Source organism: Gadus macrocephalus, chromosome 2 (assembly GCF_031168955.1).
Source record: "Gadus macrocephalus chromosome 2, ASM3116895v1".
NCBI lineage: Eukaryota > Metazoa > Chordata > Actinopteri > Gadiformes > Gadidae > Gadus > Gadus macrocephalus.
Window position 1 is genome coordinate 5,041,818 of NC_082383.1, and position 13,639 is coordinate 5,055,456.

The 13,639-nt window shown below is 46.4% G+C and overlaps 1 protein-coding gene across 1 annotated transcript; it reads right to left on the reverse strand.

The window, feature by feature from the left end:
- Positions 1–724: 724 nt before the first annotated feature.
- rad23aa (RAD23 homolog A, nucleotide excision repair protein a) lies at positions 725–9,249 on the reverse strand. The gene is made up of 9 exons (XM_060035467.1): positions 9,010–9,249; positions 8,254–8,415; positions 7,181–7,389; positions 6,565–6,608; positions 5,758–5,885; positions 4,955–5,042; positions 3,335–3,465; positions 3,035–3,196; positions 725–1,540 (listed from the first exon to the last, which is right to left on the reverse strand). The coding sequence occupies exons 1-9, from the start codon at positions 9,073–9,075 to the stop codon at positions 1,427–1,429; spliced, it is 1,104 nt and encodes a 367-aa protein (XP_059891450.1). The 5' UTR covers positions 9,076–9,249; the 3' UTR covers positions 725–1,426.
- Positions 9,250–13,639: the final 4,390 nt, after the last annotated feature.

Below are 13,639 nucleotides of genomic sequence, written 5' to 3' on the forward strand. Positions count from 1 at the left end.
ATCAAGACACCATATTTTACATGATTTTATGTTTACATACAGTTTAGGCAAAAACGTTTAGGTTATTTAAAGGGCTGGATAGAATTAAAGCTCACAGAACAAAAAAATGAGGCCCCTAGATAGCTAATGCAGATTTCACTCATCTCATGTTGCGATGAGACAATTTTCCATTTGCTTATCACAAATCCGTCATTCGATGAAAGCATCTGCTTAATGCCCTAAATGTAAATGTTACTTGCGTCATTATTTATTTTAATAACAATGGAGGCAACATCTGATTTGAATTCCGAAACCTTTCAGAATTCGTCATTCAGGAATACTGTATTTTTTTTTTTTAAACGACCATATCAGTTTTTAGGACATTGTAACACTTAAAAGTTTACATTTACTAAACATAACTTTAAGATTAGTAAAAACACTAACAAGCTTCTGGTCAATTAACAGCTACCCAACAGTTTAGTTATCATTTTCTTATGCGTTATGTGATAAATAGTAATTTTGATTTGGAGATTAACTACAGCAATGGGGTTCATTTAAATCCAGGTATCGTTTTAGACATCATTTCATAGGATTAGGTTATTACCAAATAATGCTTACTACTACATTGACTGTTTTATGAATGGTGCGTTAATGAACCCTTATTGTAAGTTTAACCATGGACTTGCAGAATCGCCGTAGTACAGAATCAGCGTTGGTGTGCAGCGAATGAAAACAGACCAGACAGTTAGTCATTAAACATCACTTTAGTTCCCGCTTCGTTCCCTACCGCCCACGTCACCCCAGTTACTTCATCTCACACACATGCGCAAAGCAGCACGCCAAGTCCACCTCTGCCCATTTCATCCTTGGACGTGCACAGATGAATGCATACAGAGGTACACACACACACACTGATAATGTTGTACACGTGCAGTGAGTTGAATGTGCTTCCGCCAACAGGGTAAACAAAGCGTAGATATGCACATGGATCACCCGTCTCCTCGCCCAACACCCATCTGCACAGGTACCAGCGGACACTCCCACACTCAAAAAAAAAAAAAAAAGACGCATGCGCCCACAACTCTCAGGCTCCCCCCCCCCATCAGAACCCCCCTCCCAAACCCCCCCCCTAAAACCTAATTAAGATCCTAAAACAAGCCCCACACATTCCACTGGAATTCTGGTGTATTTCAGGATCCCTCCCTCCCTCCCTCCCTCCCTCCCAAGAAACCTCACCCCCCCCACCCCAAGCCTCCCTGCCCGGCAGCGCCCCTCCCCTGCAGGCCTCCACGCCCCGCTGGGGGGCTGTACAGTAGGGTGGGGGGTGTGGTGGGCGGGGGGTGCAGTCCTTGTGCTGAGCTAACGACGGGGAGGGGGGAGGGAGATGCGGGGGAGGGGGGAGGGAGGGAGGGAGGGAGGGGGGGGGGGGGGAGGAGTCTTGGTCTTCTCAGTCGTCTTCAAAGCCCTGGTTGAGGAGGAAGTTGGCGGCCAGGTTCTCGTTCTTCTCGCAGGCAAAGTACGCCTGGATGACGAGCGCCTCGGGGAAGCCCAGCTGTTTTAACTGGAGACAGACAGACCAGCGTTGGAGGCCAGATGGTAACACACGGACAGACGAATGCTGGAATCATTTTGAACCCTACATCTCGGACAAGCACGTCATCAATGCTGCCGATGCATCAAATGATGACGGACAGAGGAGGTCGCCCTCATCCGGTGGTCATTGTTATATTTTCTGGCTGAAGGGCCTTTTCCACAACAGTAAGGGTGCACCCTAATGGGTCATTCATTTACTGCCCAGTGCCGACTGATCCATTCACTTTTCAGTGTTTTGAAAGTTGGTTTCAAAGGAAGCGAGGCGAAACGGATCTCCAGAGAGAAGTGAAATGTGAACCAACAAGATCAGGGTGGTCTCGTTCCAAAAACAGAATGGCTACAGAAAACCAGTGCAGTCAGGTAAGCCATGACAACATCGCTCCATCATTTCAACAAACGTGTACATTTGGCACCCGTAGGACAAGATGTAGACATCTTCGTAGGGCTGTGCAATTAATCGAATTTCGATCGCGATATCAATTTTGGGGTCAAACGATCTCCAAACTCGTATAATCGAGTTGAAACGATTAATTTGACATTTTCCATTTTAAAGTAGGCCTAGAGAGTTTATGAAAGTTTATGAAAGAGACGCGCATGCGAAAGCATTCAACGCGGCGAGAGGGAGTACAATCTAACAGGCGTGCTGCATCAGGAAGTATGCCGTTGGCAGGAGGCGGGACATGCCAGTGAACCGCCAATCAGCAGCATCGACTGTTGACAGACATGTTGGAGTAGACCTACCGCGTGGAATCTAAAGTTTCAGTAACGTTACAGTTTGATGAACGATAACAAGCTCCTATAGCAGACTTTAACTAAGAGTTCTTTAAGGCAGAACTGCCAAGTACATCTTGTATATGTATTTCTGTTTAACAACAATATGATTTTTATTAGCCATGTGTTTGTTATGGCTTTGTGACTTTTAACTTTGCTATGGAGAAATGCTGGGACCGTTGTTTTCTAGACATTAAATAGGTTAAGTTAATTTTGGATACTTATACGTGTTTCTGTGATATTTGATTGTCTTAATATATTGTATTCATGGAATGTTTTATAAAAATCAAATGTTAGATTCAGAATGTTGTGGCAGACAGTACACTTACACACGAAAAAGGTTTTATTTTGGATACTTATAATATACGTGTTTCTATGTCATAATTGATTGTATCAATAAATGCATGTTTTCAAACTCAAAAATAATCGTTTGAATAATCGTGATATCAATATTGACCAAAATAATCGTGATTATGATTTTTCCCATAATCGAGCAGCCCTACATCTTCGCATTATAAACATCACCGGATGACACTGAATTAGGGACACTTGGTCATTAACGCAAAAAACGATGAGTAAAGCACCGGTACAACACACCGTGTAACTACGGTGACTGTTCCGCGCAAAAGGCAGAGAAGAGTTTAGTCTTAGTTGTGGGCCAACAGCTCAATGCTCTGGTTCCGAGTCTCACCCTCTCAATGGCCTCCTTCTCCTGGGGGGTGACCTGGATGTAGTTGACCGGGGCGCCCTCCTCTCCGACGGCCCCCAGCTCGCCCACCTCCGGCCCCTCCCCCCCCTCTCCCATTGGCTCGTTGAGCATCTGGATGAACAGCTCCTGGTGCTGGCTGATTTGCTGGGGGAACAGAAGAGGCACCGGTTAGGTAGAAGGGAGGCTCGTGGTTCCCCTTCAGGGACCGGAGAAGGTGTATCCCACCCCCCCACCCACCCCCCCCCCCCCCCCCCCCAGGTGGGACGGTCCTAAAGGGGTTACCTGTAGGAGCTGGGGGTTCTCGCGGCCAAGCTGTTGCAGTAGGGTGGGCAGCAATGCAGGGTTCTGCTGGATGGCGTGCCTCATGTTCTGGAACTGGGCCTGGCTCCGCAGGAACTCCAGAGGGTTCTCCCCTGGACACACACACACACACACACACACACACACACACACACACACACACACACACACACACACACACACACACACACACACACACACACACACACACACACACACACACACACACACACACACACACACACACACACACACACACACACACACACACACACACACACACAGGGTCAAGGATTCGTCAGTACACTGATCATACACGCTGGTCAGTGGACTGATCAATACACGCTGGTCAGTACACTGATCAATACAGGCTGGTCAGTAGGGGTGTGACGAGATCTCGTGCCACGAGATCTCGCGAGATTAAACTCGACGATATTACCCGTCGCGTTACAAATCTGTCTCGCGAGTTTTCTGAGCTATCCAAACTTCTATTTGTGGCCTGTAGGGGCAGTAATGCGCCTTTGCTACGTCTAGACTGCCAGAACCTTGAAGGAGAAGGAAAAGAAGAAGAGGAGGAGAAGGAGGGGAAGCAGCCATAGGCAGCCAGAATGACGTCGGAAAATACCTGTATTACCGTCGAAGATGCCCCCGCCACTATTAAATGATTTGTTTGGCAGCATTTTGAGTACCCGGCGGAAATTATGAATGGCAGTAGAGTGACTGATAAGACACGGACAATACCAAGTTGTCAGTGACATACTTGGTCAGACTCTGTTTGCACTCTGTATTGATAGAGTAGAACTTTGATTTGGTTTTGCACATAATATTGTTCGCACAATAAAAATGAATTATTTAATTTAATTTACTTCAACTTTTATACATTTTAGTTTTAGTTTCAATTTCATGAATGTTAAGAGTTATAATAAAACATTTCAAAATGCATGTGCAACTCGGTTAAATAAAAGTCTGTTGGTCCAGTCATATATTTAGTCATTGTAGTTTTCTTAAAGTCTCGTCTCGTTCTCGTGAACCGAATATCGTGTCTCGTCTCGTGAGCTGAGTGTATCGTCACACCCCTACTGGTCAGTGCACTGATCAATACACGCTGGTCAGTACAGTGATCAATACACGCTGGTCAGTACAGTGATCAATACACGCTGGTCAGTGCACTGATCAATACACGCTGGTCAGTACACTGATCAATACACGCTGGTCAGTGCACTGATCAATACACGCTGGTCAGTACACTGATCAATACACGCTGGTCAGTACACTGATCAATACACGCTGGTCAGTGCACTGATCAATACACGCTGGTCAGTGCACTGATCAATACACGCTGGTCAGTACACTGATCAATACACGTTGGTCCATCGGACAAATCCGATTAAAATCCCCTTCTGAAAGCTACATCTTGCCACTCGCATACATTAGTCTCGAAACATGGTGTTCACAATAATCTGCTGAGAGGGTTTCAGAAATAGGAAATCGATAAATGGCCTTGGATGGGATCAGATGATCTTCATCGCCATCATGTGGCCATGGGCTTAGGCTTGGTGTCATTCAATGATATTAGCCCCGATCATTCAATAGAACACCTACCCTCTGGTAGGGGGGGAGCGTCGGTGCGACCCGACGCGGGGGGCTGGGCGGGAGGATTAGTCTCCTGGACCGGACTGCTGGGAATACCCTGAAATACAATCAAACATACATGCATTAGGATACACGCATGAATGAACAGGCGAGTGTGCGTGTGAGACATGTAACAGGTGGGTTATAGTGACAGTAAGGTGACAGGTATTCTATAGTGGAGTGTTTGTGTTCTGTAGTGTGTGTGTGTGTGTGTGTGTGTGTGTGTTCTGTAGTGTGTGTGTGTGTGTGTTCTGTAGTGTGTGTGTGTGTGTTCTGTAGTGTGTGTGTGTGTGTGCGTGTGTGTGTTCTGTAGTGTGTGTGTGTGTGTGTGCGCGTGTGTTCTGTAGTGTGCGTGTGCGTGCGCGTGCATGTGTGTGTGCGCGCGCGCGCTTCCGGTAGAAAACAGATGAATATGCATAACAGGTACAGGTGAGTATGGGTTACAGGTATAGAACAGGTGTATATGTGTTTCAGGTAGAGAACAGGAGAGGGGGGGTGCGTGTTCTCCAGGTAGTGAACAGGAGGGGGGGGGGGGGGGGTGCTTGTTCTCCAGGTAGTGAACAGGAGGGGGGGGGGGGGTGCGTGTTCTCCAGGTAGTGAACAGGAGGGGGGGGGGGTGCGTGTTCTCCAGGTAGTGAACAGGAGGGGGGGGGGGGGTGCGTGTTCTCCAGGTAGTGAACAGGAGGGGGGGGGGGGTGCGTGTTCTCCAGGTAGTGAACAGGAGGGGGGGGGGGGTGCGTGTTCTCCAGGTAGTGAACAGGAGGGGTTCTCACAGTGAGGAGGTACTCCACAGCTCTGTGGGGGTTGTTGAAGCTGGCCCGGAGCGCGGCCACCACCCGCTCCCTCTCGTAGCCCATGGACATGATCTCCGTCAGCATGGCCTCGTACTCTGCTCCCGTCACTGGACACACAACCACAAGGCCCTTCACCACACTGGACGCCTTTACCTGAGGCTCCACCTCTTACCAGACTGTACACCTTTCACCTGAGGCTCCACCTCTTACCACACTGTACACCATAACATGGACAAATGTAAAAGGGCATGCACATTTAGGCATACTCGCTTCTAGCTTACAATGACTGAGTATGCTTCTTTTTTTTTTATTTAAATAATCGATTTAAAAACGATTCTGAATCTAAATTGAATCGAGAACAAATAAATTGCAGTGCATTGATGAATCGATATTTTTACCCAGCCCTAGTTAACGGGTGTCTTCCTAACCTCACATTCACAAATAAACAAGAGCAACAATCTGGACTTCTGGTTTAAAGTGAGTCAACATAGACAGACAGCATCTGAACAGGAAGCAGCATCTGGTGTACAGTGAAGTAACAAACACAGCAAGCTGAATCTGGTGTACAGGGAGGTAACAAACACAGCAACTTATGATTCCTGGACCCCTATAGTATATCGCTACTACGGTGTGACGGATTTCGTTTACAACAACGAATGCACAAAAAAAAAGTATCACAAAGCTGCCGCGGTCCGTAACCACGGCGATAACACATCTCCCCTCTTAACTAGGGGGGTTGAGTTTTTTTAAACTGCATATTTCAAGTGGCCCGGAGATGTGACTTACCCAGCGCAGAAGAGGCTTCCACTCCCTGGACGGCGGTGCTGGAGCTACAGAACCAAGAAGACACAACGTTCCACTTGCTATCGTTTAGGAAATTGCTCACGTGCAACGTTGGGCTATGTGCTTCTGGCTATAGTGGTTCAGTGACTTGGTATTACAGGGGCTTTGGGATGTTAGTTCCCAACGACTAATCAGTCCTGTAACCCTTATCGAAGCAGCAGGTCCTAGTCTGGACTTATTTTGGGCCATTGTTGGGTTCTAGGAGCTATTGTTAAACATATCCATACATGCTTATGAGTATGTTGGAAGTTTAACACTACTTCTGCCAATCGCAGGTAGGGGTAGGTATACAACCTCCGTTAGGGTTGGGTTGAAAGAATAAATAAATAAACAAATAAAACTAGGTTCCACGACCATCATGGTTTTATTCCTGCTCTAACCACTCTCCAACACTAGAGGGCGCAAGTCAAACAAGCTGCTGTTAGGGGGGACAATTGACTTCACAAATTCAGTTCAATGAAGTGACCGTTCCCAGGGCTGAGGAGGGGGGGGCGGGGGATGAACTCCAACAACCCCAGGCAGTGTTACACCTATTTGAGGGTGGTCTGGGCCAACGTACCCGGCGGGCTGCGGGGCGTCCGTGGCAGCCGCTGCGAGCTCCTCCGTGGCCACCTCAGGGGGGATGGGGACGGCGGCGGGGGTGGGGACGGCGGCGGGGGTGGGGACCGCGGGGGCGGCTGTAGACGTGGAGCCAGAGTCCTGGACCGGCGGCTTGGGGGCTTCTGAGGAAGGAGGCGAGGTGGCGGCGGCAGCAGCAGCTGGCTTGGCCTAGCGGTGGGGAGAGGGTCTTGGTGAGGAGCGAGTGGAGCCTCGTCTCACAGGTCAACGTTAGGATACTAGGACCCGACTGAACACAGGAGGAATGAGTGTCGAGACATTGTTGAACGGATGTCATTGATTTGGCGGGAGGGTTATCGGCATTATTTCAGGATGGAATGTTAAGCCCGCCTTTGGATAAACAGACTGGTTTAATAATAATGGATTGAATTTATATAGCGCTTTTCTAGACACGCAAAGACGCTTTAGAATGAAGGGGGGACCTCACAAACAACCACCAGTATGCAGCACCCACTTGGGTGATGCACGGTTTAGCCCTTAATGTGAGAGTCCATGTATTTTTTCCATCTTTAAAACAATTGCTTTTAAGAGAGGTAGAAAGTATAGTAATAAAACCGATGTCTCGTCACATAAGGTTATCAGCATCACAATCCCAAAATATGTTAATGACGTTTACAAGAACACTTAAAAGTTTCTGTGTACATTAATATCTGGACTTTTAGTTATATTATTAAGGTCCGACATTTCACTCTTAAACTTTTCTAATGTCTTAAGAGTTTCATTAGATATACTTAAACAGAACATATACATGGTGTGTGGTCAGACTTGTGTACAGATAGCCAAGGTTGAAAAAAGGGAAATTTAAAGTATATCCCTTTTCTCAAGCCTTTTATGTTTTCGTTTGTCCTTGATGCTTCAGCTTCACACGACAAGCATGACAACCGACAAGACTTATCCATTTCATTAATTCAATATAATCCATTGTGATACAATGTTTACTCACACGCAGCTAGTCCAATGAGTACTGTAGCAGTTCTACAAATACCAGTAATGACAACTTCATTCTCATCTCACCTTGGACACCATAACTACCACAAAATTCTTCTCATCGATTTTGTAGTCCTTAATGGGCGTGTCATCTTGCAGGATTTTACCAGCATATATCAACTTCTGCCCCGATACTGGGAAGTTGTCTTTCCCCCTCTCTGTCTCGATCTTCTCCTTCAAGGCCTTTACCTGAAAGGGGATTTTATGGAGATAATTGACATAGGAGCACATAGCAAAATATAAATTGCTACATGGGTCTTAAGTGTCATACATTTACTTAGATATCAGATTCGTTGTCAGTTTAGAAACCTCACATGATAATGGGGTACCCCTAAAAAAAAAGCATTGCGAATTTAAACTAAATCAATATCAAACAGTGTTTGGTGGTTATAGCAAGAACAATAATAGTTCATTTTTTAAGATGTGCCAAACCAACGTGTTAACATGAAACACTGTCGTTGCCTATAAAACACATATTTAAAACATCAGAGTTAGAAGATGGGCAGCTGGATGCCCGTTAAGAACATGTGAAGTTAGAATGAGAAGACATAATGGATGTGCTAGCGGGCTAAGCTAACGCACCGCTAACATGTGGAGACTCAACACCCACCACACATTAAAAAATAAGAGTTGATTTGTCATTAAACACAATATATCCGTGGAAGATTGCCAAAAGAGAAGCCAGTAGGCTTAATGGGCACGAACAAATAGCACTTAAGTCTACAAGCGCGGTTTCTTTCTGCGTTAGCATTAGCTTAGCTTGCTAGCTTTTTAGCCACTCACCGTCTGATCGGGATCTATCTCAATCTGGATGGTCTGCTGCTGCAGGGTTTTTAGTGTGATCTGCATTGTAGCGATAGCTGGCTATGACTACAACGGCACCACTTCTTAGCCCCTAATTGTTGGTTAATTTGTTGTTATTTAAGTAAGAAATGTTTGACTTTCCGTGAAATGTGTGTATCCATGAGCACTGAGAAAATCACGATCTTTGGTTGTGCCGTGACGGGGGCGCTACTGGACCTCCCGGGAACTCTCGCGATCTGTGTCAACACTATAGTGTAGTTTTATCCTTTCACCTGAACGCATGGGAATTAAGCCTATCCAGTTTTACTGGAGATCTATGAGTGCAGCGAGTCTGTACAGGATCCGAGAAGGCACAAGAGCGTTTCACTAGTAGTAACGGGATGATGAGGTCTAGTACAAAGTAAACAAACGGGAGGTGGCCTCCTCTGACTGTATAACAGTTGATTTACGTATATATCGCAATTATTGACTAAGTTCAATATTCAATTAAGAACACGAGATGTGATAAATAATAAAATACCTGAACTGTGTATGTGTTTGCATGCTTGTCTCTGTGTGTGTGTGTGTGTGTGTGTGTGTGTGTGTGTGTGTGTGTGTGTGTGTGTGTGTGTGTGTGTGTGTGTGTGTGTGTGTGTGTGTGTGAAAGAAGAGAAGAGAGAGAAAGGAGAGGAGAAGGGAAGAGAGAGAGAGAGAGAGAGAGAGAGAGAGAGAGAGAGAGAGAGAGAGAGAGAGAGAGAGAGAGAGAGAGAGAGAGAGAGAGAGAGAGAGACCATGGGCCCAAGTGAGTTTGTGTTCATCATTTGGGAACGCATGTTGTGTTAATCTCTGCATAAAGCCCACAGGTCCAAGTTGTCCATATTTCAGGGGCTATGAGGGAGCAGGCGCGGCTAAACATTATCTCTCTACCCTAGGACTCACACCTGTTTAAGTCATGAGGTGTTTTTGTTGTTGTTGCTGAAACAATGATCTAATTTGAAACAATTACAACAAGCTAAACAGTTTGAATGGCAATATTACAAAGGACACCGATGCCCATAATTAAAATAATTTGCAATGAATTATATATCAGCAATTCAGATTTTAGGAAAATTCTGTAAACATTTGCATGAATTTGGTATCTCAAACCATCGGTTGGTTTGACGGTTCCCGGCCTCCTGTTCCCCTCGCATGTACCCATGTTATCCAGCAGGGGGTGTCGTTGCTCCACAAGATATTTAAAAATGGCCCTGATATTTTCTCCGTGTTCTCTGCAGTACGATAGACATCTTCTCAGTTCTGGCCCCGAGATATTTTTTTTTTTATGGTGGGTTTTTGCTGGCATTAGAATATGGTGCGGGAAATTCGTTATTTAAATTTCTCTGGCTCTAAAAGTCACACGACTGTTTGGTTTCTGGAGCTGAGGGAAATGAATATAATCTTCTCACAGAAAAGCACAGGTGTAGCTCATAACATTAATTATGGGTATGGGTATGTTTGTATGGCAGCGCACCATAACTAGTCAAGTAAATACAAATTTACCTTGCTGGTGCTGCTTAACTTCAATCTGTGAAATAGGTAAATTGAGAATGAACAGTTTTATATCCCAGAATTCTGAGAGATATGTTTAATCAACTGGTTATTATGATGATCGCTTTGCCCTCATGGTTTTTAATCAAAAATGTCCTTCTGAGTTCTTCACAAAAACACGAGAAAGAACGCACACACACACACACACACACACACACACACACACACACACACACACACACACACACACACACACACACACACACACACACACACACAAACACACACACACATATGCATGCACGTTCAAACGCACACAAGCACACTGGCTGTACACACGCTGTATCAAACTGTGAACCTATTAGGACAGCTGCAATTATGAGGACCTGTCAGAGGATGGTTTAGACATGTAGACCTTATGAGGACCTTTTACGGAGAACAAAGAAAACTGAAATAATTAGGAATACACAAAATATTTTGAAAACAACTTAACCTAAGAAGTTCTTATTTTATGGTCAAAAACACAGATACAAAGGTAACACTTTGCAATAAGAGTACTTTCATTAACCATTAGTTAGTGCAGTAAAAAGCATGAAATAACAATTAATTACCAGTTAGCTATGTTGTTTATGTTAACTAAGATATTCATTTATACCTCATTGAATAGGGTAAGGTTTAGGGTTAACCCTAACTCTAACCTCCCCACTCTAACTCTCCTTAACATCTATGCTAATGCTATATAGTCATGCTTATTACTGCAATAACCCATGTTAATTAATGGTTTATAATGTACCCTTATTGTAAGGTGTTACTGATACAAAATTCAGGAAACTTCTGCCTGTAGCCTGGGTGCTACCTGTAGCCTGGGTGCTACCCGTAGCCTGGGTGCTACCCGTAGCCTGGGCGCTACCCGTAGCCTGGGCGCTACCCGCAGCCAGGGCGCTACCCGCAGCCAGGGCGCTACCCGCAGCCTGGGCGCTACCCGGTGCCAGGGTGCTACCTGTAGCCTGGGTGCTACCCGGTGCCTGGGCGCTACCTGTAGCCTGGGTGCTACCTGTAGCCTGGGTGCTACCCGTAGCCTAGGCGCTACCCGTAGCCTGGGCGCTACCCGTAGCCTGGGCGCTACCCGCAGCCTGGGCGCTACCCGCAGCCTGGGCGCTACCCGGTGCCAGGGCGCTACCCGGTGCCAGGGTGCTACCCGGTGCCAGGGCGCTACCCGGTGCCAGGGCGCTACCCGGTGCCAGGGCGCTACCCGCAGCCTGGGCGCTACCCGTAGCCTGGGCGCTTCCCATAGCCTAGGCGCTACCCGGTGCCAGGGCGGCGCTACCCGGTGCCAGGGCGGCGCTACCCGGTGCCAGGGCGGCGCTACCCGGTGCCAGGGCGCTACCCGGTGCCAGGGCGCTACCCGGTGCCAGGGCGCTACCCGGTGCCTGGGCGTTACCCGGTGCCAGGGCGCTACCCGGTGCCAGGGCGCTACCCGGTGCCTGGGCGCTACCCGGTGCCTGGGCGCTACCTGGTGCCTGGGTGGCGTTACCCGGTGCCAGGGCGCTACCCGGTGCCTGGGCGCTACCCGGTGCCTGGGCGCTACCCGGTGCCTGGGCGCTACCCGGTGCCAGGGGGCTAACTGCCTGTAGCATTGGTTCTACATGGTGCCTGGGTTCTACCTGTAGCATGGTGCTGCTGCCTGTAGCATGGGAGCTAACTTTAGCATGGTAGCTAACTGTCTGCGGGACTCTGAGTTCCCCTCGAGTCGGAATACATCAACAGGTCTATGAGGGAAGACAAATAGAGTTTGAAGGAGAGCTGCTCTGGAGATGAAAGCTGAAGTTAAAATGAAGCAATGTTCAAAGCGTGTCTTGCCTCCGTAATGTGGTGTATTTCCTGCTAATACTGGATATCATGTGTTTCGATCGTTTGATTCTCTGACCACTATCAGTCCATATTACTAGTGGACTTATCAATAGATAAAAGAATTGCAACATGAATGAGCAAAAGAGAAGCAAAATATTCTAACTAAACTCTAGTCTTTCTACACCTTAATTTATGTGTTTCATCATTAAACAGGATTCGAATAAACAAATCGATGTTATCTAGTGAGGCATCCATCAGTTTTCTATTATTAAATAACCGAAGAAATGTTTTGGTGGTTGATATATTTCAGCTTTTAGATGGCATCCAACCCACACGAAGTCTAGTGTATACTCTATAGACCCTTCATGCATAAACAACCCCAATTTATTTTTAAATCCTGAATATTTTGCTGCCACCTCCGGATAATTTTCTACCTGCTCTCCATCAGGTAAATAATCAAGGTTGACTCACACATATATGGTTCTATTAACACTCAGCTAGCTCCCACCAGAGGCTTCCGTATAAAGTTGTACCTCATTACATGTCCAGTGGAGTCATAAATATGTCTCTGTGTTGTTTGTCTGAGTTCAGTCCACGATAAATGAACAGGATGTAAAATATCAATCAGCTACAGAAAAACAACCCTTGTGTGATATTAAAATAGATGTGTTTGGTAGATAGGAGGGTAGGCATTTATGAGGGTAGGTACAAAGATAGGAGGGTAGGTCGTAGGGTAGGTAGGAGGATAGGTAGATAGGAGGGTAGGTAGTAGTTAGTAGGGTAGGTAGGATAGGTATACCTATCCTATAGGTAGGAAGGATAGCTATACCTATCCTACCAACCTTACCACCTACCCTCCTATCTATAGATAGGAGGGTAGGTGGATAGGATGAAGCTAGCTAGGTAGGTAGAAAAGGCTGGTAGGCAGGAGTGTAGGCAGATAGGAGGGTAGGAGGGTAGGTCCATAGGTAGGAAGCTATTTAGAAGAGTATGATGCCCACACAGTTAGAGTGTTCCCGACTGAGCCAATCTCTCTGTGTTTACCCAGGGCAATGTTAAACAGAGATGATAGAGAAAAGGACAGAACTGTCTCACAACACGCGCATGAAGCGTCAGCTAAATCCCCTGAATGAAGCTGAACCGTCTTGTATTAGAAATTGTCGGAGCAGAACCATCCACTTTTAAATAGGTATTATTCTGTTACATCATTCCTGAACTCCGTCAAATCAAGCAAGGCAGACAGTTGGATGAA

Bases quoted from the DNA above. Each gene is read 5' to 3' on its own strand.
- rad23aa (XM_060035467.1), bottom strand. From the start codon at position 9,075: ATGCAGATCACACTAAAAACCCTGCAGCAGCAGACCATCCAGATTGAG. The intron at 8,416-9,009 runs GTGAGTGGCTAA...ATCCCCTTTCAG, and splicing joins AGATAGATCCCGATCAGACG to GTAAAGGCCTTGAAGGAGAA. The intron at 3,466-4,954 runs GTAGGTGTTCTA...GTGTGTGTCCAG, and splicing joins CGCTCCCCCCCTACCAGAGG to GGGAGAACCCTCTGGAGTTC.